At 45.3% G+C, this 25,229-nt stretch overlaps 7 protein-coding genes across 7 annotated transcripts; 4 read left to right on the forward strand and 3 right to left on the reverse strand.

Annotated features, from left to right (window-relative positions):
- Positions 1-786: 786 nt before the first annotated feature.
- On the reverse strand, positions 787-1,685 carry GLAREA_01219 (uncharacterized protein; the record flags this gene model as incomplete). Its single annotated transcript, XM_008088435.1, has 2 exons — positions 787-1,116; positions 1,176-1,685. The coding sequence occupies 2 exons, from the start codon at positions 1,683-1,685 to the stop codon at positions 787-789; spliced, it is 840 nt and encodes a 279-aa protein (XP_008086626.1).
- A 702-nt stretch (positions 1,686-2,387) lies between these two features.
- On the forward strand, positions 2,388-5,704 carry GLAREA_01220 (TPR-like protein; the record flags this gene model as incomplete). The annotated part of the gene is made up of 2 exons (XM_008088436.1): positions 2,388-2,512; positions 2,578-5,704. The coding sequence occupies 2 exons, from the start codon at positions 2,388-2,390 to the stop codon at positions 5,702-5,704; spliced, it is 3,252 nt and encodes a 1,083-aa protein (XP_008086627.1).
- A 1,501-nt stretch (positions 5,705-7,205) lies between these two features.
- On the forward strand, positions 7,206-7,929 carry GLAREA_01221 (uncharacterized protein; the record flags this gene model as incomplete). The annotated part of the gene is made up of 2 exons (XM_008088437.1): positions 7,206-7,238; positions 7,294-7,929. The coding sequence occupies 2 exons, from the start codon at positions 7,206-7,208 to the stop codon at positions 7,927-7,929; spliced, it is 669 nt and encodes a 222-aa protein (XP_008086628.1).
- An 887-nt stretch (positions 7,930-8,816) lies between these two features.
- GLAREA_01222 (Magnesium transport protein CorA, transmembrane region) lies at positions 8,817-9,946 on the reverse strand (the record flags this gene model as incomplete). Its single annotated transcript, XM_008088438.1, has 3 exons — positions 8,817-9,011; positions 9,072-9,224; positions 9,281-9,946. 3 exons carry the CDS (start codon positions 9,944-9,946, stop codon positions 8,817-8,819), a joined length of 1,014 nt encoding a protein of 337 aa, XP_008086629.1.
- Positions 9,947-15,093: 5,147 nt separating this feature from the next.
- Positions 15,094-17,517, forward strand: GLAREA_01223 (CBS-domain-containing protein; the record flags this gene model as incomplete). The annotated part of the gene is made up of 4 exons (XM_008088439.1): positions 15,094-15,359; positions 15,409-15,635; positions 15,680-16,352; positions 16,401-17,517. 4 exons carry the CDS (start codon positions 15,094-15,096, stop codon positions 17,515-17,517), a joined length of 2,283 nt encoding a protein of 760 aa, XP_008086630.1.
- A 957-nt stretch (positions 17,518-18,474) lies between these two features.
- Positions 18,475-22,070, forward strand: GLAREA_01224 (uncharacterized protein; the record flags this gene model as incomplete). Its single annotated transcript, XM_008088440.1, has 5 exons — positions 18,475-20,075; positions 20,126-20,516; positions 20,570-21,106; positions 21,164-21,274; positions 21,342-22,070. The coding sequence occupies 5 exons, from the start codon at positions 18,475-18,477 to the stop codon at positions 22,068-22,070; spliced, it is 3,369 nt and encodes a 1,122-aa protein (XP_008086631.1).
- Positions 22,071-22,355: 285 nt separating this feature from the next.
- Positions 22,356-24,079, reverse strand: GLAREA_01225 (Cytochrome P450; the record flags this gene model as incomplete). The annotated part of the gene is made up of 3 exons (XM_008088441.1): positions 22,356-22,795; positions 22,881-23,629; positions 23,745-24,079. The coding sequence occupies 3 exons, from the start codon at positions 24,077-24,079 to the stop codon at positions 22,356-22,358; spliced, it is 1,524 nt and encodes a 507-aa protein (XP_008086632.1).
- Positions 24,080-25,229: the final 1,150 nt, after the last annotated feature.

Below are 25,229 nucleotides of genomic sequence, written 5' to 3' on the forward strand. Positions count from 1 at the left end.
GCACCTATCATGGCTGTACCTTTCGAATCGACACACCGGCGAAGCTACAGAGGCACAAGCGAGAGGGTCATCGCGACTCCCGTCCTCTGTAAGTTCCAACTTCCAACCTCGACGATTGCCTTTTGCTTACGGGCATTGTGTATCGTATCTTCGTGGCGACTCAGATCGTCTCCCATCAAGTGCGATTCGGAACACCTGTGGAGCAGAATACCATAAACGAGTGATGCACCCCATCGAATTGTAGCATTTAACAAGCTTCGACCAACGACAAATCCTACATTTTGGGGTAGTGTATACCCATTTCCCAAAACTGTTGGATGCCCAAAAGCATAATAGGCTCTTCGGAAGGATCCCAGATCTTTAGCGAGTATCCGGGAGGAATGCGCCGCGCTTGATGGGATAGCTCGCATCTTCTACGCTTTTGCAACAACTTATGGTTTACTGATTTTGTTATAGTTTGCTTTGTCCTATCTAGTGGATTACTGTATCTGAGGACAACAAAGAATTACAAGAAGGTCACAGCATCTGGCTAGATTGTACCGATTAGTCAACCAACATTGCTGACAAGATCATCCAGTCTTATTCCAAGCCCATTCTTCGACCGGAAAGTCATGGCAGATGCTTTCCTCCGCAATTTCTATCAATCGGAGTCATCTATATCTTTCTTAGATGAACTCGAATCTGAGCTCGACGAAGGCTGATGAACCAGGCCGAAGCCAGTGTGACAACTCATCTTCGTCTGCTCTTTACCCCGTCGTCCTTCTCATCCAACCACACACTCAGCTCTCAAATCTTTTCCACATTGCTTTCGCAGCTCCTGCTCCGCAGACCAAAAACACGATGTATTAACGAGCTCAAGACCAATCCAAAAATGATGGACGCTGGTAATATCTTGATTGTTGTTTCCCAAATATCTTGCGTCATCGAGGCCAACACCACCGCCAGAACCATCCCTCCCATTATGATATCGTCCTGATGTCGATCCGCCCTGTTTGTATATCGCAAATACGTTATTGGAAAGGCGAATGCCACGTTTGTGAAGAGGATGAGGAGGGGATGCGGCCTAGACAGGCAGGTCGATATGTGGATATGTGCGACCAAAGATGCGAGCTCTTTCTGTAACGGAGAAGTCAGTCATCGTACTGATAAGGGAAGGAGACTTTATTGATTCTTACCAGAATGTTCTGCAGTATTTTATGGTCGCCAAATCTCAGCGATAGCTCTTCCTTGGCCGCTAACCATCGCGATGGGCCACTTGGAGACACGGTTATAACTTCTGGAGGCAATCCAGTCCCACTTGTCTCTTCCCATATCATTTCTGGGGGTCTCTGCATGAGCAGAGCAGCGAACAAACACGCAAATTCGAAGGCGATGGCTTTCTTGGTACGCCTGCTAAGCTTGATCTTACGAGATCCATGCTCGATTCCAGAACTGATCCGGGGGAGAATCCTCATTGCATTCCGGTAAACTCTGCTCATCAAAATGACAGCTTTCCGACGTTCTGCATTGTTTCCGCTCTGGACACAGATAGAGTCTACCCAAACTATCTCGCTGCCGTTGATGCTCGCATCATTCTCGCACCTTTCGTCCCTCGACCGCTCCTCTTTTCTTACTTGGTCTCGCCGGAGTGGTTCATATAAACGAGCAAATTTAGTCAGTCGTTCTTCTCGCCATGCGTTTAACATTCTGCCATCCGGCGACGGCGTAGAAATCGTTGGTCTGACGAGTTCAAGATGGTTGATACGGATGTTCGCAATGAAATCTAGCTGATGAGGCTCAGCCTTCTGTCTCGAAGAGTTATGTATTGAGATGAGTTGGAAAGGCAACCAGACTGTAGTACAGCGGCTGAAAGTTCTCGCTTGTCCGCCTCACTTTTCTGTCAAACTTGGAAGTTTCGGTGAGACGAATGGGAACTCCCTGGCGACTGGGTGCGCGTCGAGCAGCCACTTGGGCAGATGCAAATGCGAACCGTATCGGTGCACCAATCAAGTGGTCCCGCGGCGGGATCATGGCCGCATGCCTTTATAATGTAGTCTTTCCACGCTTTTGGCTTCTTCTCCGTCTAACCCCACCGCCCTCTTCTCTCGAATATCAACCTTCCCTTCCTTAGATTTTAATTCCTCTCTGAACTTGAGACAATTCACTGCTTGATTCTTCGAAAAGCTTTCTACCAACTTTCAGCTCGTGCTCCGTCAGTCGGTGGCTTGTTGGAGCTCGTGGCAGTAGTCGATATGGACGGACGAGGTACGTCTATCGAGCTTGAACACTTGCAATGAACTGAAGATTTGTCATTAGCAGCAGCCCTAGACGTTCGATGGATTCAGCACCAGCGGTTCATCAACAAAAGAACGCAATCATGGGCGTGCACGCACTGCCCTGAGCGGCCAATGTTTCATTCAACCGACTTCCTCTGGGAACACGCACATTTGTATCACCACGATCAATTACCAAAAGATCCGAGGGATCTCGATTATTTCCGAGCACATTTTGAGGCGAGATCCCGGAAGGAAAGGTCAACGCTTCTTTCTCCCCATCCAACGAAGCAATCTGCACTTGAATTGTGCTGATTTTCAGTAGAAATCCCTCCGAGCTTGATCCTCCCCCCAAGGACATTGACAAGAAGAGAATCTTATCGTTCACTCTTTCTAGATCACCATTACAACGATCGAACCTAGTACCGAATAGCCAGCGAGCCTCACAGCTGAACAGCGACTTGAAACCACCCGTTACGAAAGCTTCTCTGAGCGAATTGGATATTGACAAGATTGTTCACAATCCTCGGCTGAGACACGATATTAACTTTGATCCTGACCTCCATTTCAGGCCGAATCTTGATGGCGAAAAGGAGCGAAGGAAGACCCAAAAATCAACGTTGTTTTATGATGCCATGCGGTTGGAATTGGTCGAACACCTCACGAAGCGAGAGACATTCGAATCTCGACAAGATAGCTTGACTCACAAACGTCTGTCACAAGCTCCCAGGAAACGACTGTGGACGCCTGAGGACCAACCTCCATTGCCTCCTGGATCGAGACTCGATCCTCCTAATATTGCATCTGTTCAGGCACAGCGCTCAAGAGCTCGAGCGTCTTTTCAGACCATATCATCCAGCAAAAGGACCACCACTGCAAACACATCACTACCCCTATCGCCGTCAGCAGCTCCCAAAAGCAACCTCATCCCGCAGCCAGAAACTCGGCCCATATCACAAGAGCAACTCGTGGCGGAAGTAAAAAGCATTTATGCTGGCCTTGTAATGGTGGAAGCCAAGTGTATTGAGGTTGATAAGAAGCAAGCCACCCAAGCGCAAGCTAATGAGACCCAGTCGACGCTTAACAATGAGCAGTGGCAAGCACTGATAGCTCTTCACAGGACACTTTTGCATGAACATCACGATTTCTTTCTAGCTTCTCAGCACCCCTCGGCTAGCCCGGCCCTTCGACGACTGGCTTCGAAATATGCTATGCCGGCTAGGATGTGGCGCCATGGCATACATTCATTTTTGGAGCTCTTAAGACACCGACTTCCAGCTTCTCTGGACCATATGCTCGCATTTATTTACCTCGCCTATTCAATGATGGCCCTTCTGTACGAGACGGTCCCCGCTTTTAAAGACACCTGGATCGAATGCCTCGGCGACCTTGGTCGGTATAGAATGGCGATAGAAGACGATGATATTGGGGATGGAGAAGCTTGGAGCGGTGTTGCTAGGCTCTTAAGAAATCGGCTTCCAGCTTCTCCGGAGCATATGCTTGCTTTTATTTATCTCGCTTATTCAATGATGGCTCTTGTGTACGAGCCTGTACCCGCTTTTGAGAATACCTGGATCGAATGCCTAGGCGACCTTGGTCGGTATAGAATGGCGATAGAAGACGATGATATTAGGGATCGAGAACTTTGGAGCGGCCTTACTAGGCATTGTTATTCTACAGCCTCCGACAAGGTCCCAACCACTGGAAGACTATACCATTATCTTGCTATTCTTGCCCGGCCGAACGCATTGCAGCAGCTGTTCTACTATGCTAAGTCATTAGGTGTCGAAATACCATTCATTTCTGCTCGAGAGTCGATCCTGACTCTCTTCAAGCCCGTCTTCGAGACGAACAGCGCCCATGGCAATATGACGCCTTTTGATACTGCGTTTGTCAAAGCAAATTGGCATTTCGTCAAAGCACATGGGCAATTGTTCGCCAGCCGAAACGTCGAAACGTCCAAGCCTCCCGTTGACGTGTTTATGAATTCAATGGACAATCATATCGACTGGTTCACTTGGAAACTCATAGAACAAGAAGACTATATTGATTTCGCAAATTCTGTTGCGATGCTTGGCTTTACACCGAAAGACAGCATACCCATGAACATGAAAACAATTACTTCTGACGAACCCTCCTCGGAAAGCATTTGGATGGCCGATAATTCAATTCAGGGGAGCTTTATGTCGTATTTTTGGAGACATTTGAATATTGGAACCCCCGAGATCGCGTTACAACGCGGCGGAGACCCCAACGTTTTACCATTCATTCATGTCACACTCATCTTCATGCTTTATGCCTCCCAACATCCTGAAGCCATGCGTTTTCTTGAACGCAAGTCTCCATGGGAACAACTGTCTATCATGCTCAATACATTACTAGCATCTCGCCAGAGACCGGACAGAAATGATAGTCACACCTTTCCTTTGCCTCACGAAGATGATTGTCCTTTGCCTGAAGACTATATCTTACGGGGTTTATTATGGGCTGATAAATATTTTCCCGGAACCTGGTTCACAAATGAGAAGATTGAAGAGGAAGAAAGGGACGATGAAGTGGTATCTACGAGCGCGGATCGCAAAGAACGCATCTTGTGGCTCGGACACCGAATCATCTCAGGAGCTAGCTGGACGGGCAAAGCTATTCTGGCAGCGCTTCAGAACAAGAGCTTACGGTCTATAGTGTTGCTAAGCCAATTGCTCAAATCATTCCCAGTCACTTTAGCATCGGCGATCGTTGTGGTAAACACGACCGGCACTGAAACACCTCCCCAGGTTGAGAGTAATGGGAATGGGCCGAGTCAGTACTTTGGACACCTATGGCTTCAGCTCCGGGACAAACACTCTGGCCCTATCATTGAAAATACCACAGTGGCTGCTGTTTTGTCGAGTTCATACTTTATCATTACATACCTCGACGACGGGCCAAAGTCTAGCACTCCTATCCTCCCTTTATCACACCCATCAGCTTCCAAGTCATGGGTCCAAGCGGATTTGCTTCCAATAGCTACGGCCTTCATATCAGCCTCCACTTTGTACCTTGGAAATGGAAAGCTGGAGTCTGACTGGCAACTCGCCATGCTTGCGACCCACAATCTTTGTCTTAGCATCAGATTTCTTCGGCAAAAGCTTTCAAAGTTCCCCAAAACCCAGAAACCGGTCGAGTTCATCATGGCGAGCACATCGCTTTCATTAACTGGATTGCTCACCAAGTTCTTTCCCGTCAACGAAGGCCGCTACAAGAACCCGCTGATCCAAGCCGGCTTGTTCCTGCCACTGACAAACCTATTTATCACTGTTTTCTGGATAAGATTCATTCGAAATTACGGTATTGCCACGGCTCTGGAGCAGGGACAGGGGCATTTGATTGCTGCAACTCGTTCATTTTGGCAAGAGCGATCATACTCCATTATCGCCGTTGCCCTAATTCTGTTGCTGCTTGCCAAAGTCTAGACAAAGAGTGGACAAGACAAGCGTCGCTCGAATCACGATATTTCCTCAATTGGGTTGACGAAATATCGTTATTTAGTGTATCACTTTGGAACATCATCACATATTCCTTCAATTGTTTTCAGGAAATCAGACTTTTTAAGCGCCGTTGAAAGTCGACTGCTTCAGTCCAAAAATTAGTGGGCAGATACACTGGAAATCTGACAGTCTTCATGGACTTTCAATCTATTCATAGATGATATTAGCTGCTCTGGTATAGCTGGTGCAGCTATGTAAAGTATATACTGGAGTTATATATGTTGAGGATATAGGATCTCGTACTAGAAGTGTGGGTAGTTTCACCGCACTAAAATCTAAAATACAAATATAAACGAGCAAATTACTTGTGTTTAGTTGACGGGCATAGTGAGATGCTGTGAGCTTATATACTTATTAGGGGTATTGAGAAGCAGTCTTTCACCTAGTAGATAACTCAGGAGGTGTCGCTTAGCTAAGCGGCCTCTTATATGGAGTATAAATGTCCTTATAACCCCTTTTTAAAATTCTTTATTCTTTTGTAGATTCCTCAAGGCAGCTTTTACTTAAAACTCTAGCAATATTTTCTGGTATAGACTGAGAAAATAGAGGTATAATGAATCTGTCAAGTAGCTATCGTTACACTAAATGCCGGAAGGTTGAGAATCCTCTGCTAAATGAGGACGCAAAGACCTGAACTATCTAGAGTGCACAAAGGACTGTTCTATTCTAAAACTAAGTCAGGATTGAGGTCAAATTTAATTTAAATGAAATACCGAGTCACGGGAACCTAAAATCCCAAAACCCAATAAGCTTAAAATCTACCGCGCAGAAGATCCGCACGCTAACTCCCAATTAAGCCTTTTGCCCACCCTTTCGGCCACCGACTAACCACAAAGGGCAATGGATGTACTAGGGCCGGGAGACAAATCTTCCGAGGACAAGATATTGCGATTTAGACTCTACGCTACTAACGTGGAAATTGTACGTCGTGCGCGAGAAATCTTGTGTAAAGTCTACGCAGGCACAGTTCGTGCGAGGGGGCTTGACGGATGGGAGGATTACCGGGGCTAACGGGTTGGGGCGGTAAGCGTGGTTGGTATATGTGGTTGGTCTGACTTCCTCCGTTCTTGAAATGATGGTTCCTTTGTTTATGTTATTATTCTTCATGGTTTGATTGCATTTATTTATTTGAGCAATTATTGTCCCACCTGTTGGTCTGAAGATTTATCTCTAAAGATTAGACGACGTTTCGTCTGAAGATTACGATTTGGGCGTCCTGAAACAAGGTCGAAACTCGAAAGACGGGGTAACCTGGTGACGACGAGATTTTTGGAGGGGAAGAGTGAAGTCATTCGCAAATAATTGAAGGGAAGAGAGGTAGATCAGACAGAAGGATAGCCAGTACCAAAGAGGAATTGTTGGTGTTGTACAAAGAAAGGTCGATCGCGACGACCCGAACCTCGAAAAACGAAGATATACAACCACCATGACACTCTGCGGTCGCCGTCCAGAAGGCTTCGTACGCTCCTCTCCTCTCCACCTCACAAACATATCCCAACTAACACATCCATCAGGGCCCATCATCCTCACTCTCCCACCCACTCCCAACATCCTGCTTCACAGACACCATGATAATCCCCCTCCCAACCTACATCCTCGTCGTCCTCCTCCCTCTCCTCCTCATCCTCGCCCACCTCTCACCCATCCGACCCTCAAATTATGCGCACGCCAAAACCCCGCGCACATGCGCCTCCAAAACCGCGCAAATAATCTACTACATCGCTATCCTCATCGTCGCCCTAATGTCCCTCCTCGAAATCATCCGGCTGGCTACGATATCCTACTCTGTCGCCTTGTTACCGCTGCTCTACCCCGCCATCATTCTCGGCGCGTACCTGCATTGGTCGAATGGTATACACGGACGTGTTCGCGGCTGGAGATGGGTCAATAGTGTCGTGATCTGGGGAGGCGGCGCGGTGGTTAATGTTGTTAAGATTGCGGGGCTGGCTAAGGAGAAGGGGGTGCAGGGACGGGGAGGATATCCGTTGAGTGATCAGGTTACGGATGTGGGTGTTGTGGTTGGGGTGTATGTTTTTTTGGTTGGGATGGAGGGGTGGTTTGGGTGGGTGGAGAGTAAGAGGGCGCAAGGGGGGAAGGAGAGGGAGAGTTTGGGGAGTTTGGTTGAGGTTGAGGGGGTTGTGGGGAAGTAGGTGAGATTGTATGAATGGATGATTGTGGAGTTCAGGTTTGGAGTGGTTTTTGATATACCCGGTTTGAATTCAACGTCGATTTGGAGTTAGGATTGGATGTTCTCCTTGAATATAACAAAGATTTTCACATCTCCTTTGCTGATTCCTACTGCTACTTACAAATTGACAGAAAGGCTAGTTTTAATCAGCTGAGATTTGGACCTTGGTCCGTCCCAAAATTCTTTCCATTGTTCTGTAATCTCTGTCCAAGCCTCTCCTTAAATACCTGTCTTTCCCCAGAGTGAGCCGAGACAAACCCACAACCTATAAGCAGCGATTTATTCTGGAGTTCGCTGTCAAAGAAATCACAGAATTGGAACAAAGCCTAGTCTTACGATTCAATGTTGTTTCTGGATCAAGTTCAGGTTGTGTCGTGATTGTGTAAGGTAAACCGTGATTGTCTTTTCTCAGGGGAAGTTTGTCGCCGATTTTGAAATTGCTACCGATTTCCATCAGTCCTTATATGATTAGTGTCCAGACTGAGTTCAGTCATGGGATGTCCTCACCAATAGGAAATAAAAACTTTGAGGCACGATATACAAACCAGGCACGAATAGAATTCCTAGCACAAAGACCATGTCATGAATGGCGTGCATTTCGTCTTATACTTCAGAAAGCAGGAAGGAAGCTTCTACTCTTATTATGTGAGAAGGTGATTGTTTCGAGGCATGAAATTTTTGGGATGTGGTGTAATCATAAATAGATTTGCATTGCACTGGTCTTTTGTAATGGTATTGAAGTCCAGAACGTTCAGATATTCTAGTTGGCGTTTCTGGGGGTTCGTCTCCTACCAATATACTTGGTACTCACCGAACAAAAGCCGACTTCAGACCATTCTCTTCCTAAATTTACCTACCTCCTATGAATAGACCATCTTCCTCTGCTCTAATCTTGTTCCTCTTCTTTTGCGAGATATAAAACCATATCCCAATCGTAACCATAGTAAGAGGTATAGCCATCACAAAGAAAACCCAGAATTTAGACGACATGCCAAAGCCTCCACCTTCAGCGTTGAAGTCGAATAGATTCATTCCTAGAAATGACTAAATGAAAGAATATGGTGTTAGCCATTTCATAAATTGGTTGTTGGACGCTGTACTTACACTAACGAAACTCGCAGGAAGATATATCAAAGTCACAATTGTCACAACACGTACGCTTGCGCTGTCGTCCACGGTGTCTTTAGTCAAAGCAAGCATATGTTCGTTTATCTGCACGGATGTGCCTTGATTTTTGAGTGATAAGGCGATATTCAACTAAAGGTCTAGATTCAGTATTCACTTTGAATGCTCAACATGGTGGAGTGATTTACCAAGTTCAAAATTTCGCTAACGCGTTTTTGAAGAAGTGTAACGGTTATGAGGTGGCCATTCATATACGTTTCGTGTGCTTGCAGTTCATCACGTATCTCTTGACACGTTGTAGTATCAGACCATTGCCTGGAATGAAACAGATCGTTTGCATCAAGCAATTTCCTAATCGTGGCAAGTGTGGTTTGAAATCTTGCTGTCAAGGGAAGAACTTGATCTTCAAGGTGTTTCAGAGCACGGAGTTGAGTGTACGCTTCTGTCGAGTGTGATGGTTTTGTGAATTGTAGGGTCAGTGCTATATCAGCTATTGATTCTAGCTTGGTGTTTAGGTGAGAAATGTAGAAGCGCCAACTTGGCAGGTAGGTTGATAAGATGAGGAGGTGAGTCGTGAAAAATGGTTGTATGAAGGGGTTTGTGCTGCGGCTATGGGTGAGTCGGGTTTGGAGAATTGAATTTTGCTTCGGGTGGAGGAGGATGAGGAGATTTGGATTTGAAGGCTGTGTTGATGATGGACCCTCTTGATCGATCGGTATCGAGGCCTGATTTTGTGTTCTCATGGACGATACAAAGCGGTTGAAGACGCCGGTTTGTCGTAGAGTCCACGAAGTCCCTGTTGAGACTGGAGACTCTTCGGGGTAAACTAAGGTGTACTGCATATATATGTCCATATGTTAGTTAGTGACTAATTTCGAAAACAACCATTCAAAGTTCAGGCGTACCGAAGGTTTCAGGGCCGATATGCTTGATAATCATGCTCCCAAATCCAGCATCTGCATTACCAGGCTTGGATCGAAAAGCGGTGATGATATCCCAGAAACATCTCGGTAGCGAGTGGTGGGAAAAGATGATATCCAGACAAGACTCGCTTATACGTAGGGGTGAAATAGAGTTTTTGGCTGATATGTGACTGTGGAATGCTTATCAGCTTGCTTTCCGTCAAACATTTGGTTTTAACTGACAGTGTCCTTGAAAACAGTTGTTCATTGCTTTTCAGATGCTTCACAAATTGAATTTCGTCTCGAAGTTGTCTTAAAGGATATGTTTTCGAGGGACGGACTGAATATGATGTAAGCCTCGAATTTGGTTAGGGCTGCTTTGCAAGATGGGAAGTTCTTCTCACAAGACTCGTCCATGAGGTCAACAACGAATGACCTGTCTTGGGTTGTGTAATAAGAGACATCTCGAATATGTTTCTTCAACTCGTCATAACTGTCTGTTGTAATCGGTATGTTGGATGTAATTTTGACCTCCAAATGATCATAAGAAGCATTTCTATGGTCTTGTTCACTGTACTCTGGCTCCACAGCCGATGACACAGACGAGCCTGGACTGGTAGGAGTCGCTATGTAGAAATTTTGGATTTCAAGCCAAAGCCATTGTAGATCGCGTTCTAGAACTCGAGATATCTAGCCAGTGTATTAAAGGAATACTCAAACTGCTCAAACTAATTATAAATAACTTGAGTTAAGTTTGAGTTGAGTTAGAGTAGTTAATTATTATCTTGAGTTGAGTTTGAGTAGTGGCCATTACTCAACTCAACTCAACTTAACTCATTTCTTACACTGTATCTAGCAAGACTCCTCTAGAGTGCAGAATTGTATTCAACTAAGAGACGATCTACGAAGAGCGACGCAAGCACTGAAGCAATATCAGCAGCGGCAGAGGCTTGCTAAACATCTTGGTAAGGAAATGCCCCCTTAAAAAGTAGTGCTAGAACTCCGTCTTCCTAAGCACCAACCTCTGCCCTTCCTGTCACACAATGCGGACTATGAAGCCTCGAAAGACGGAATGTAAGGCGAAATTCTGGTAAGTAGATGTCATGATGTATTGATGCTCAATGAAGATTCTTGGGTCGAATAGCAATATTTGACCGATGAATTACTTGTAAACGAAAGACCCCGATAACAATTAGAATAGCCAATTACCGGTTGCTTCTACGATAAGGAGTCTTCTGATACCTATATATCACGTCGGAAACTAATGGCACAGAAATTATTAGAATTTGTCTCCCTAAAATGAAACCTCAGTGCAAAAGTGCGAACTGTTAAGAAATAATGTATGGTACTAGACGGTAACTTTAAACTATTTCCGAAAACCCCACCAAAAACGGCTATTCTTATAGTTTATAAATATATATAACTTTTAACCCGACGATCGAATTATACTAATTTTAATTCTTAATTATAATTCGAAGGCCTTATTATATATACCCTAATATTTATTAGAACTATTAAGGCAATTTCTTAAGGTATAGTCTTAAAGTCGAGGTACTAAAAAAAGGCGGGCTTTTAACGCTTTTTTAGGTAAAAGTCGCGATTTTCGACTTAGGGTACTTTCCTAGAGGTATATCGAGACGATTAACGCTTCTAATTAGAAAAGCTAATAAGTATATATCTTAAAAATGTTCGAAATATTAAGGTCCTAAGAAGTCACTTTCTAATTATAGAGTAGTCGTTAATTACTTTAAAGTGTACGCGGTGAGTTTTAGTGTAAAAAGGCGCTTTGGCTTAAAGTTAGCGTCGGTTACTGTAGTGTCTATAAGACCGCGGTCACCCAATAACTTATAGAAAATACCGTCGACTGAATTCTTCCAGAGTTTACACACTGACATGGTAATATGATTCATTATATTCAGGGCCCTCGCACAATCGCAATCACGTTCTTGAATTACTATTTGCCACAATAATAACAGGGTATTTGGTATAATTAATGTAGGTAAATAATATCTTATAAGATAAAAAGTAGGTATTTGAAAAATACCTTTACCTTTACACACAAGGTGGAATTTCCAAGGTAAATGCCCGGAAGGTAGAACATATATTCAATTGGTAGAAGTACCTAACTTCAGGTAGGGCATTTGACTAGTTTATAGTATAACTACTAGTCTACTACCCCTACTTAATGCTTCTCCCCCACCAGCTCAGCTAGTGAGATCACTTACACCCATCTATAGCAGTACCCCTTTCTTCAAATTCTTTTTACATGTAACGAATAGAATTTAGCGAAACCCGTGTTTTAAATTCAAGGTGCTATCGATTAGAATTACCTGAGATGAACGGCCCGATCGTCATTAATCTCAAAAGTACTATTTACATGTGTTATTTACATTAGAACAAGTCCGCCACCACAGTGTTATGTACTCAAAACTGCTGATGGTATTTTAAGTAGTAACTTTGTATAAAAATAAAATAAAACTACAATCCTAAGATTGAACAATTACTGGCTTTCGCAGAAGTGAGCCTTAGTAGAGCGTAAAATGACCACTAGCATTAAAACAAAGACTTGTTTAGCAACGCTTGATGTATAAGAGCCGGAAAGTATACTAGTTCCCGCTCCTACACCTGGAGGAGACGGATTATTCGGAAGAGCTTACGTTAAGAAAGACAGAAGTAAAATTCATATCCTTATTGACCGAAATGGATTTGCCGTCGCCGTGAAGACAGCGTAACGAGAGTCGTTACCATGACGAGTCGGGCGCACCGACCATCTAGTGTGACTTGATAGAGCTGACAGCAACTGACGGTTTTACCAAACTTAAGTATGGGAGAGGTAAGAATAATTCATGAAGTAATTATATTTCTACTTGTAGAGGTCGGCGTCTCGACATCGAGTCCAACTAAGTAATTAAATAAAACAGAGATGTAAAGAATACTGCTACAGCCTATCTTCTTCCTCGACCGGATATATCAAGTGTCGCTCGTACACTAACACCTTAGTATACTTAGGTAGCGTGCCACTTGGCTACTATAACCTATCCGATTAACAAATAAGACGATACCAATTGTTGATGAAGAGAGAGAGGGGATGGTGAAAGGCTGAATCAAAGTAAAGCAAGGAGCTAGCGGTGCTCTTGTGTCGACACCGGACCGGACTAAGTATGAATGTTTAGAGACATAAGATGAGTAACATACCTTACTGATCTGAGCGTATCTCACGGCAATAGAATAGCGCACCATATGGTCACTGTGAGAGATTCTTGGGTTGCGCCCATAAGGCAGCACTAGACAATAAGATTGAGCCGATACGCGAGAGGACCAAAAAACGTGTTTTATGCCCACTACTTATACTAAGTATTACTCTTATCAATTTTCAATTTTGAAGCTACTTAGAAAAAACTTGAAAGAGTTAACTGAACACGCATATGATTTCGCTACAAAACGTACTTTCTGGATTTCCCTGCACGATACTACATTCAGTGTGCCATTCATCCGCCTCGAAGAGCGGCCCTCCTAGATGACATGCTCTCCACAAGACTCTCGAATGAGCAATCAGACGTCTGAATTCCACGTCTTGCGCAGAACCTCTCCTCAGGTCTCCAATTCCTTCACTCTGTAGGAATGAAGAGCTCGGAAAATCTCACAAACTTTCTCTCTCAAATGCAAATTCAGGCTTGCCTGGCAGGATCGCGGTAGGTGAGTGTAGGCTTTTAATAATCGACTCATTGACAATACGTAACCAACATTTTGCTTCTTTACCATAGATGTAAGTGGTTTTATAGAAGGCGGTAGAATCGGGGTGGTTTCTGCCAATTTCTGAAACATTCTATTGTCAAAGTGGAAGACTGTGTTAAGTGACGATTGATGCAAATTGGAGACTGATGCAAATTGAAGACTGATGCAATTTGAAGACTGATGCAATTTGACGACCGAAGATAATCGACCGCCGATGCCAGTTGACGACTGGTGATATTTGATGACTGATGATGTAAGACAAAGCCATAACATGACGAAATTACATTCTGTCACAAATTTCAGCTGCCAATGACCAGGTATTGAGGTCGACATGATAAAACAACGTTTGGGAGTATTGAATAATAGTCGAAAATATAGTGTTTTGATGAAATAGCGATGTTAGCGGGACGTGTCGGGATGATGTGCTGTATGATACTTAAACTCACCAGCCGCCAAGCAGATATCGCAGGTCATTTGAAGTCAAGTCAACCTTCAGTAAGGCACGAAGATAATACAACAAGGACTGCGAGTAACAATACAAGCGCAAACTGCTCATGCTCATTGTGCGTATGACATGTATACGAGACCAACGAAAATATTTCGGACTATTAGACGCAAAGAAAAGGTCAAGAAAATGACAGACGCCGTGCCAGTTATTTTATACCGCTTGGTATACAAGATAGCTGTATTTGACAGGTTAGGAATGCTTCATTGCCATCTTTGTGCTGCCTTGGCGAAATTCTTCTATTGGAAGAAATGTCGGGTGAGGACCTTGTCATTGTTACTGGAATAGCTTCGGGAGGTACAACCGTGGGAATGTATTCGAAGTACATCTTATGGTACAGTCAGCTCCTTTTTTGATGGGAAGAGGCGAGTCAGTTGCGATGACATGTTCATCATAATATTGTGTATAAAAAGAAGTGAAGACTGTAGTTCAATTGAACATTGTGGCTAAGTGAGCTCGTCTAAACGGAAGAACGAAGACGTCGTCATTTCTGCCAAGATTCCCTCGCGGTGAAGCTCGTCCCACGACACGGACCACCACCCGAGCTTCCACCATCTGCGGGAGCCAAACATATGCCTTCAAAGCACACAATAATTACGGTGCCACTCGCTCGCGTCTGCAGGTGAAGACCCTGCCCATTTGCATCCAGAGGGGTCTGTCTTAATACCTCAATTATCGAACATCGACACCTTCATTTGAGCTTCCCACAGCTTCTCAACATCGTCGACAAAGGACTTCCCGGGACGAATAAAGTTGTCAGGACCAGGAAGGACGTCTTTCGAGCTCCAGCACCCTTTCATCCAGAGCTCCACAAGAAGAAGCCATTCCAATCGATCGACGACGCGTGGTAATTTCGCAGATGGTGGATATGAGGTCTAATGCTCTAGGCGGGCAGAGTTATCGTCTTGGACCCGGGTCAAGACCTGCGATTCTGGGACTGGCAAAGGTCCTGTTCCTGGGACTCTGCCATGTCTCCTCCGTGGCTGCTGCGCCGGTGAAAGGATTGTTTGGTATTCTCGAAAAGGAACAACCAAAGGATGCTGGAGAGCCGGGACTATGGGTATATCTGGGTATCGCAGCGGTTCTGGTATTGCTGGGAGGTGCTTTCGCGGGATTAACAATTGCGTGAGTGTGATTTGAAGCTATGGAAAGCTCAATTGCTAATTCATTGAAGCTACATGGGACAGGATGGCATCCATCTCCAAGTCATCGCGACCTCGAGCGACGGCAAGGAACAAAAGAATGCGCAGAAGGTACTCGATTTGATGAAGAAAGGCAAACATTGGGTCCTGGTTACATTACTCTTGTCAAATGTCATTGTCAATGAGACGTTGCCCATTGTGCTCGATCGGTCTCTTGGTGGAGGTTGGCCAGCTGTTGCCGGCAGTACTGTGTTAATTGGTATGTTGCGTAGAACAATTTACAAACACCACTAATCATAATAGTCATTTTCGGTGAGGTCATTCCTCAAGCTGTGTGCGCACGCTACGGTTCAGCAATCGGTGCTTTTATGTCCCCATACGTTACGGCTCTCATGTGGATTTTGGGTCCTATCGCGTGGCCAACTGCTCGACTTCTTGATTACGCTCTGGGCGAGGATCATGGCTCGGTATATAAGAAGTCTGGATTGAAGACTCTCGTTACTCTGCACAAAACACTTGGGCCTGATCCGACTTCGCGTCTCAATCAAGATGAGGTCACAATTATTAGTGCAGTGCTTGATCTCAAGGAGAAATCTGTCGGAGATATCATGACACCAATGGAAGATGTCTTCACCATGTCTGCAGATACTGTTCTGGACGAGGCGACCATGGATGTGATCCTCAGCGCGGGTTATTCTCGAATTCCCATCTACGAACCTGGAAACGAAAACAACTTTGTTGGTATGCTTCTTGTCAAAATTCTTATCACCTATGATCCTGAAGATTGCAAGAAAGTCCGTGAGTTTGCTCTGGCTACGTTGCCAGAAACACGGCCGGAGACTAGTTGTCTGGATATTGTCAATTTCTTCCAGGAAGGCAAGTCGCACATGGTTTTGGTATCGGAAGATCCCGGAGAGAACTTTGGTGCCATTGGTGTTGTTACACTTGAAGACGTTATCGAGGAACTGATCGGAGAGTAAGTCATGTGTTCCATATTATTGACAGTCAAGCTGATTCAAACTAGGGAAATTGTTGACGAGTCCGACGTCTACATTGACGTACACAAGGCCATCCGACGTATCCACCCTGCTCCAAAGGCACGCATCCCGAAGGGTCATGTAATTGAAAGCTCAGCAACGTCCGCCCCCAACGTCGCGGAAGACCACCTGATTGATCTTGCCGAAGAACATGGACCCGAGCTACACAGACATCTGTCCTTAACCGGCGTGGAACGAAGCCACAGCCCAGCAAATAAGTTTGGCACTAGTCCTAAGGCTACATTCATGCGACGAAACTCTTCCGGTGCAGATGGCAAGAACGTTATGGTTCGTGGTAACATGGCTGACATGAGGGAACACCTCAAGCATCTCGGCCCGTCGAATCTTGCCAGTCGACCAAAGACAACCCGATACAACACAGTCAAAATTAAATCGGCAGGCATCAACGGTAGATCTGAATCCCGTTCAGAGTCAGTGCCTCATAACGATGGAGCACATGAAACTCATATCGAAGAACCTTACCGTGACGATCCTTTCTTCCCGGATACTTCAGCACCTCAAGGTGGCGAGGGCGAAGGCCTACTGAAGTCCGCTGGAAAGGACGCCAAAGATGGCGTTCAAGCTTTACAGCAGGGCTATGGCTCATTCACCGAGCGACCAAAGTCTTCTAGCCCAACCATGAAAAAAACTGCCCGTTTCAATCAAGAAGATGGCGAATCACGGTCACCCCCATCGGAAGAGCCACTGACCAGACACAGTACCAGCCAAAGTGATGGCAGCGGTAGTACAGATACCGTAGGCGAGTTAACCGAAAACAATGGGAAAAAACCCCGTAAGAAGAGAGGTGCAGCCAGGAGTGGCAGTATCACCGAGAACATCATCGATTCCGGTGGTTTTCGAAAAGTGATTCTGGAGACTAATAGTAGTTCGAATGAAGGAGATGATGCTAGTGTGAAGAAAGTCTTGGTCGAGGGTACAGCCAACGGGTCAAAGGACAATCTGCTGGATGAAACTCAGGCGGAGCGGGACCAGAAATCGGAAGAGGTCAAGAAAAAGAGGAGACGGAATAGGCATAAGAAGAAGACACCGAAGAGTGGTGATGAGGGTGGATCTGGGGCTGCGGGGTCTTCTTCTGCTGTATAGGACGCTCGCAAGTTATGGACGGTGTGGATTAGGTCTTTTGGGTGCGATGAAACTGAGGTTGTTGTATTTATAGAGTCTGCGTGGGATCAGGCTTTCGAGGAAACATTATCAGTACACGTAATTAGCATATAGCATCTGCTGCTTGTAGCATAGCGAGATTTTTCCTTTTTTCAGTTTTCGTTCGTGTACATCTAGGACGATAAAAGCGTATGAAATCAATGGGTATTTCTTTTCATTATGGTGCGGTGTTGGTAATGCCTGGTTTGTTGGTACTTGTGAGTGGTTGACAGTTCGAATTTGGGACAGATATAAAGTTTTACGTATATAGAGGGATTAGGTGGAGTAGAGATTTAAGGTGAGTTCCTATTGTGTTTATATATATATATACAGCGAGCTAATAGCATAAAGGACCTCTGGACCCATGGACCTTTTCCAGACATGCTCTATAAACCCGCCACGTCGTTTCGTGTCCAGCCGCTTTTGGCTCCGTGTTACCTAGGGAGTATGTGATTCTTAGAACTTGAAAGGAAGGAGTCAGTACACCAACTAAACATAAATCAGGTGATTGCTAAATCAGGCTAGGGCCAAAGTGACTTTCGTTTGTTTATGCGGTACCTAGATGATCACGTCTAGCATCAGCCACTTCCCTTAGTTCTTTTTTTTTCATCAACCTCTTTAACATCAGTTGGGACGTCACGCGCCGAGCGACGCGATGTATGGCGAGTGATAGTCACTATATTTCTTCGATTCAACTAAATGAGGATATGTCAAGCGAAGCAATGCCGTCAGCACAGCATATGCAAGAGCATGCATCTGGTGGCTTGCCTGCGTGGACAGCTGAAAAGCTGAACCTCGAGCGCATTATCGAGGCTCATATGATCTTTCAACCATTTCGCAATCATCTACCATACGAATTCCTTCCGGTTAAAAAGTTTTCAACGATTATCTGGATTCATCATGGCGACGTCGCCGAGTGCTCCGGATCTTGCGATCGAGCCAGTCAGTCCAGTTAACGAAGTTGTTGCAAGCGTTCCCATCGAGACAGCCTCGTCTCCGGCTAAGCCTGGTGTCGAAAGCATCGATGTACTGCTTCCTTTGCTTAAAGAGGTCAGTGAGACTTTGAAGGATTTGAGAAATCACTCTGCGCGGTTTATGAAATTGTTGGATATCTCAGAAGCGGAGGAACGGGCTGAGAAAAGGCGTGAGCGTCGTCGTAGTAGTCGGCCGTCAAGTCATGGATCTCAAAGCAGGGCATCGTCCTCTTATTCCTTTTCTTCTATGAGCTCCGATTCTGAACCACGAAGAGTACGTCGCGAACTCAGGGAAGAACCTTTGGACGATGGGAATCTGGCGGAAATTGGGGAACGTGTCTCTGTGAGGCGCAGGCAGTCTGCAACAGATTCACGAGAAGCCCGAGCTACGGGCCCGAGCAATGAAGAAGCGATGGTTGAGGGGCCTAGCCTTGTTATGAGGCGGCGAGAAAGCCGAAGATCTAGTGCCCCCATAGATGTTGTAGTGGTTGAGGAGCGTAGCGACAGGATGAGCTCAAGAAATACCCGAAGACTCAAGGGTGGCGAAGGCGTGAGAAGGAACGTTGCAAGAATTGAGACGTACCAGGAGTCATCAGATAATACAGAAGCAACGAACTCAAACAACGAGAATGGCGACGTTTGCGAAGAAGAAAGATCAGAATCAAACTCACAACTCAGCGTTAGATCTACGAGTTCCAATAGACTAGGACATCGCAGCCTAAAGGGATATACTTCAGAAACGATAGAATACGGTAGTTTTCCCCACCCAGATCTCTGTGAGCAGCTGTTCGGAGGAACGAGTGGCTTTCGTGGTGAAGGAGACAAAGATACGTATTATCCACATTTGAAAGAGAAAGGTATTATCTTCGCCCGTGACGAAAGATGCAGTTTTACTTTCGATCTTGCTAGTCTTACCAATAAAGACGACGGTTACGACTGTTTTCCAGGGAGCTTCCGAGGGGGAGGCAACCCATCCGTGCTTTTGGCTGAAATCGAAAGAGTTGAACGCTTTTCTGACGAACTACGATCGAAGGGAGGCTTCTTCTTCTTTCGCGAGTCTTATTTGTCGGATAAAGATTTCAGAAATAAGGTATACAATGGAAAGCATGTCATAAGATGCCGTGATAATAGACGACATGCACTTCCGAAGCTGTCCGGAATAGGTCGCCAATTTTCAGGGGAATTCCCAATAGTTGTACCCAAGGACGAACTTGCACAGATCGCGCATGCACACTTGGGATACCAGAAAATGGTCTACCATTCACAACAGCAACGACTGAGGGAAGACGTGATTGGACCTTCTAACATCAACGATGCTCTCACCGACAGCGACTCAGTTTCTTCTGCCTATGGTCCTCTAGAGCCAGGCGTGACGTATCATTATAGGGGGCAACCGAGGACTGACTACAACAAAGGTCCACTGACGGGCTGGGAGACGACCGGAGGCCCTGGGCCTGACATCCAACACAGGGAAGGTCGTCAGGTATATTGTGATCCTCACATTACCGCCCCTTGGCGAAGGCTCTGGTGAGTTCTCTAATCATTTTCAAAGAAAGTAAGCTTGCTAAGCCGAAAAGCGTGCTCACAGGTCTGTCGAGGGTAATAGGAGATGACCCGTCACGTATTTGGTTATCTATCCCTTTGTTTGAACGAGACATTAAAGTAGATCAAGGAGACGATAAAAACTGCTATGCTGGATCTAACACGTCAAGTCACGGCGAGGATGACCAAGATAACGAGGCGAACGATGATAGCGGCCATGTGAGTAATCAGTACTACGAAGGCAATATATTAGAGCATCTCAGTCACAAACAAATCTCAATTCGGCGAGTCTCCCGCAGACGTATCGTAAAATTTCAATTCTCTTGGTACGAGATCATTCCATACGCAGACTCAGAGAATCGCAAGTTTTCTGGCAGATTATACCAGGACAAGGACAAGCGGACAATTCAATTACAATCCTTCATGGTTAGTCAATTGAATCCAGGGTGACAGTTCACAGGCTGGCGCTGACAGATCAGGCAATAGGAATTTGGCAAAAAATAGATGAAGACTACTCTGGGGATAGCAAATTTTGGACTCTCATCATCATGGCACCTGCCTTCTTTTACCATAAAGACCCGACTGATTTCGACAATACGAACGCAAGCAAGGAATTGAACGACTTGATCGGGCCGCTTAAAAGTGTCCTGCCAACGATATCTGCGACGCTGAGCATGGTAATCTCCAAGATAGTGGCACATTGGACCAAAATTGGCGACTATGTGGACCAATTTGTTGCCGGTCAGGACAGCTTCTTACGCGAGAAAAGGCACGATAGGCTGCTTTTCGATGATGATAGCTTTACTCGCTCCAGGCCATATTTCTGGGCCATAACCAGCACGGGAGAGTTCATTCTCATTATTGACGAGACTCTAAATCACTATAGAACCGTTGCGAAATGGGTTTCGAAGGATAAGGACGAATTGAGAAAACATCGTGAAGCACGGAAGAAGCTTGAGGCTGTGAAGGCTAGGTTCGAGAGGCAAAGAGAAAGAGCTACCGAGCTCCGAGAGGGCGTAAGTTCTGGGACTTATGAGATTCGCTCGTTATTCTCGCTAACATCTCACGTATAGTTATTCAGTGCCAGCTCGGTGGTCGAGAGTAGAATATCGACGCGACTCGGTCAAAACGTGAGGCTTCTCACATACGTGAGCATTTTCTATCTTCCCCTTGCATTCTGCGCAGTAAGTTCCCAATTTCATTCTGACCTCGCAAATCTGTGTTTCAAAATTCATCGTTGACCAATATCAGGCACTTTGGGCAATCCCCAATATCACCGAGGCAGCAACTCGAACTCCCTTCATAGTCACAGCCTTCTTCGTAGGCCTCGCAACATACTTCATTGTTTTCAATCTCGATTCGTTAGTAACATTTGTCTTAAAATCTTATTCTAGATTCCGTAAAGGGGCGATAAAGCAGATGACGAGAGACTCGAAAAACTCTCCACCCAACGACAAATGGCAGAAGCGCGCACAAGGGTTCAATCGATTTGAATCTGACCGCGGAGAGACTCGACCTTCGGAGTGGTACATCTTATGGTATACGCTACTTTATTTGTTTCATCGATCTATTAGTGTCGAAAATGATGATGGTTCTGGATACAGTTCAGAAACGTCAGGGTCTGAGACCTCGGAGTCTGAAGAGAGCTCTACTGAAGATTCAGGTAGTAGTGAGCGTAGCGAGAGTATTAACGAAATAACTCAAAAAAAGCCTTGGTTTTCGGGGATTCGTGAACGTTTTCGGAAACCCAAGGTTACCAGTACTGCTGATCCTGATGAGCAATCTCAACCAGAAAAGTCTTTGCTGTCAATGATGCATCAAAAAGCCAGAGTGTTGGTGTCTACTTCCACTCCAGCGGGCAACGAAGAGTCATCGGGGGATAAATCTTGGACCTCTTGGCCGCTGAAGTGGTTCCGGAAGCCTAAGAAGGGTAAAGAGAAGGGAGGGTCGAGTACGGTAACCGTTCCTGAGGTCTGCTGAATGAGTCACTTTTGATCGCCGTTCTTTACGTCGAAGCATTAGTGACGTGCGTAATACGGACTTTTATGAGAGGGTCAAAAGCAGAGCAAATAAGCTAAATAATGGGAATCTGACATCAGGCGCTCCCCATTGAAAGGACCATGACTTGAGGAAATCAAGGTTTCACCGATCTTTCAACAAGTCATGCTTCTAGTTAGATTATGTTCCCAACATTAAGCTTCTACTATCTTCTCCAAAACCTCTGGATCACTTTTCGTTGTGCACTTTCTCAACTTCAACCTCTTGTCAAAGTGGGGCCGTTCCCCCCCTTTTCCGAAGCGAGACCTTACATCCATTGGCACTCTTACAAGTCAACATCAACTGTCCCTTCCACGGCACCTCATCACCCGACTCCAGCACCTCAAATCTTGCTGCCAAACGAATAAGCACATACGCCGCCTCGACAAGCACTTTATTTTGTGCCATACACGCTCTAAGACCGCCACCGAAAGGCAAAAACTCCCATTGCTCGGGATGTATCTCGTCCCAGCGTTCGGGTCTGAAGGTTTCGACGTTTGAGCCAAAGATGGAGGTGTCGCGGTGCAGTGTGTAGTAGCTCATTACTACTGTACTACCTTTGGGGACGAAGATTGGTAAGTCTTGATTTTTGCCGCCGCCGGTTGGGAGGGTGGTGTCACTGAGGGCGACTCGGGCGAGGACGGGGAAGACGGGGTATAGGCGTAGTGCTAGGAATGTAATTAGAACTCCCAAGTCTATTCGTTTTTCCTAGGTTTGGCTTACATTATCGAAGGATATTTTGCACTAAAGTACAGTTACGCAGAGCATCGAATTGGAAAAGATCACTTCCGCCTCTCAGAGCTTCAGCTCGCACTTGTTCCCAATATTTCGGATGTCGTGAGAGAACCAAAAGTGTGTTACCAAGCAAAGCAGAAATCGTCTCACCAGAAGCCAACATCCCCTGAATGATCTGACTTCGGATATGAACCCTATCATCTGTTTGCGCCGCGAGACTACGAACCATACTCTGCCTTGGAGCTGCATCAAGATCTTCCTCGTCATACTTGTCTGTAGAAGCCTGTGACTCTAAGGCCTTGCCGACGTAGAAATCAATGAACTCATGTGATATCTTGCAGTTTTTCAGATATATTGCTTTTGGGACCAGTGCCCAGAGTCTTCCGAGCAGGACTCGGAACATGGTGCGGAATATCGCATCGTGAAAGGATGCGATGAATACACTTGGTGTATGAGGTGCTTCATGTGTTTCGTCGCTTGGTAATACTCCTAGGAGGAAATCCATTGACGTTGCGAGAACTGGATCTATTGTTACAAAATGCAGGGGAGATTTTTGATTGGAACTTACCATGTTAGAGAGCGCAGGTTGTAAGTCGATGACAGACCCATTAGCTGGAATTGTTTCAAGCAATTTGTCTAGCTCTTTTGAGAGAGGACTTAGATCGACTATGTTGGTTTTGGAAAATGTTGGTTTGAGGAGCTTTCGCGAGTGATTCCACATTTCGCCGTCTGTTGTTAGGAAACCACGACCGCATAGGTATTCCATACTAAATACGACTTAGTCAAGAGCTTTGTCGAGATCCGAAAAAATTGTGTATCAAATAAAATGATCAAGCTTCAATAATCAAACTAACTGAAATGTGAGTACAAAACCCAACTCACCCTGGTAACCTAAACGGCTCAATCCCCCAAACCTTCCCAGCAGTATTAACAACCCGGATATTCTCCGTTTCAGCCGTGCATACTTCCGACAGTCCCAAAAGTGCGTTGACCTCGAACGTTTTACCAAGTTTTTCATGATGCCTCGACAAGGACGGGATATCCATGGACGTCAGAAGCGTGACATCGAGTCCGAAGAATGGGTCGTATGAATATAATTTAGCGGGGGGCTGACATCCACGTTGTTGGCTTCTGTGATTGCGTCTGCTTTGTTTTTGGATGATGTAGAGGAATAGGGCTGTTAGAGCGAGGAGGAGTGATGTGGTTGCGTAGACCATGGTTGAGTTGAATTCGCTGGTGTAATTGGAATGTGTTGCTGCGGTAGAACTATCAAGAATAAGGCGTTATAGTAAGTGATCTTGATGACTTGAATGTCCGGTTAAATCCGGAGTGTCGTGTTGGTCAGATTGTTGGTACGTAAAATTGTGCCCCCGTCTTCTTTTGTACGTTATTTGGGCTGTTGTCTGGAACGCCTCGTCACTTCACAAGAATCACTGAATTGGGTAATCGCATGTAGCAACACACACTAGCCGTATTTCCTCATGGGCTTGAATCCCAAGATTTCTTACTGCACTCTCTCCATGGTAAACCTTCAATTGGACAGATAACATATAAGTCCAGGATGACTTAGAAGTCTTAATCATATAACAAAACACTCCAGTCTTCACACAGTTGCATGTGCCTGCAGCTTAATCGTGTTGAACAAAGTTTCTACTTGTATACATACATAGTAAGAGTGAGAGAGCGAATGGGGCGCTCGTAGTTAGTCTGAATCTGTTAAGTACCTCACTAGGATTTGCTCGACCCCGGAATGCTATTAAGGACTGTCTGGGCTGGAATTGGCACAGCTAGAGTATTATCCCGATTCCAAATTCTTGTACCCCGAGTAGCGACCCGTTCTTTGATTTTCGCTTCCTAAGAAAACACTCTTCGATGTAGAAACTCACGTCTTCCGTACTTTTCTTATCCCCACCGTAGGCGAGACTGAAATGTAAATAAGCGACTTTTTGAACCGCCTTAATGGTTCGCACCATACGAGCATTCATAAGTTTATAGAATAACGGATTTCTCGTCTCTGATAGCACAGTAATGAGAAATAATAATTTGTTTCTTCATAGATATATTTTGTTTTCAGAATCCGAATCAGTGCTGAGCTGAGAAGAACCTCACATACCACGGAAGACTCTTTTAACAGCGTAGGAGACTATTTCCGTAGTCAATTGAGCGGTATTAACACGCATTACCGGATACCTTAAGCTTCGTGGTAAAACAAATGACTGATTGAAATGGATTCGATCTGTATTCGGGATGATAAAGACGTTGGTTGATATATGACCTGCAGTGCTGCATAACTTTTGCGTCCACGCGAACCGCGCAGTAGGTCTACACTTAAAGATTGACTATGATGGTCAACTTGCATTCCAGGTT

This window comes from Glarea lozoyensis (assembly GCF_000409485.1).
Source record: "Glarea lozoyensis ATCC 20868 chromosome Unknown GLAREA7, whole genome shotgun sequence".
Classification (NCBI taxonomy): domain Eukaryota; kingdom Fungi; phylum Ascomycota; class Leotiomycetes; order Helotiales; family Helotiaceae; genus Glarea; species Glarea lozoyensis.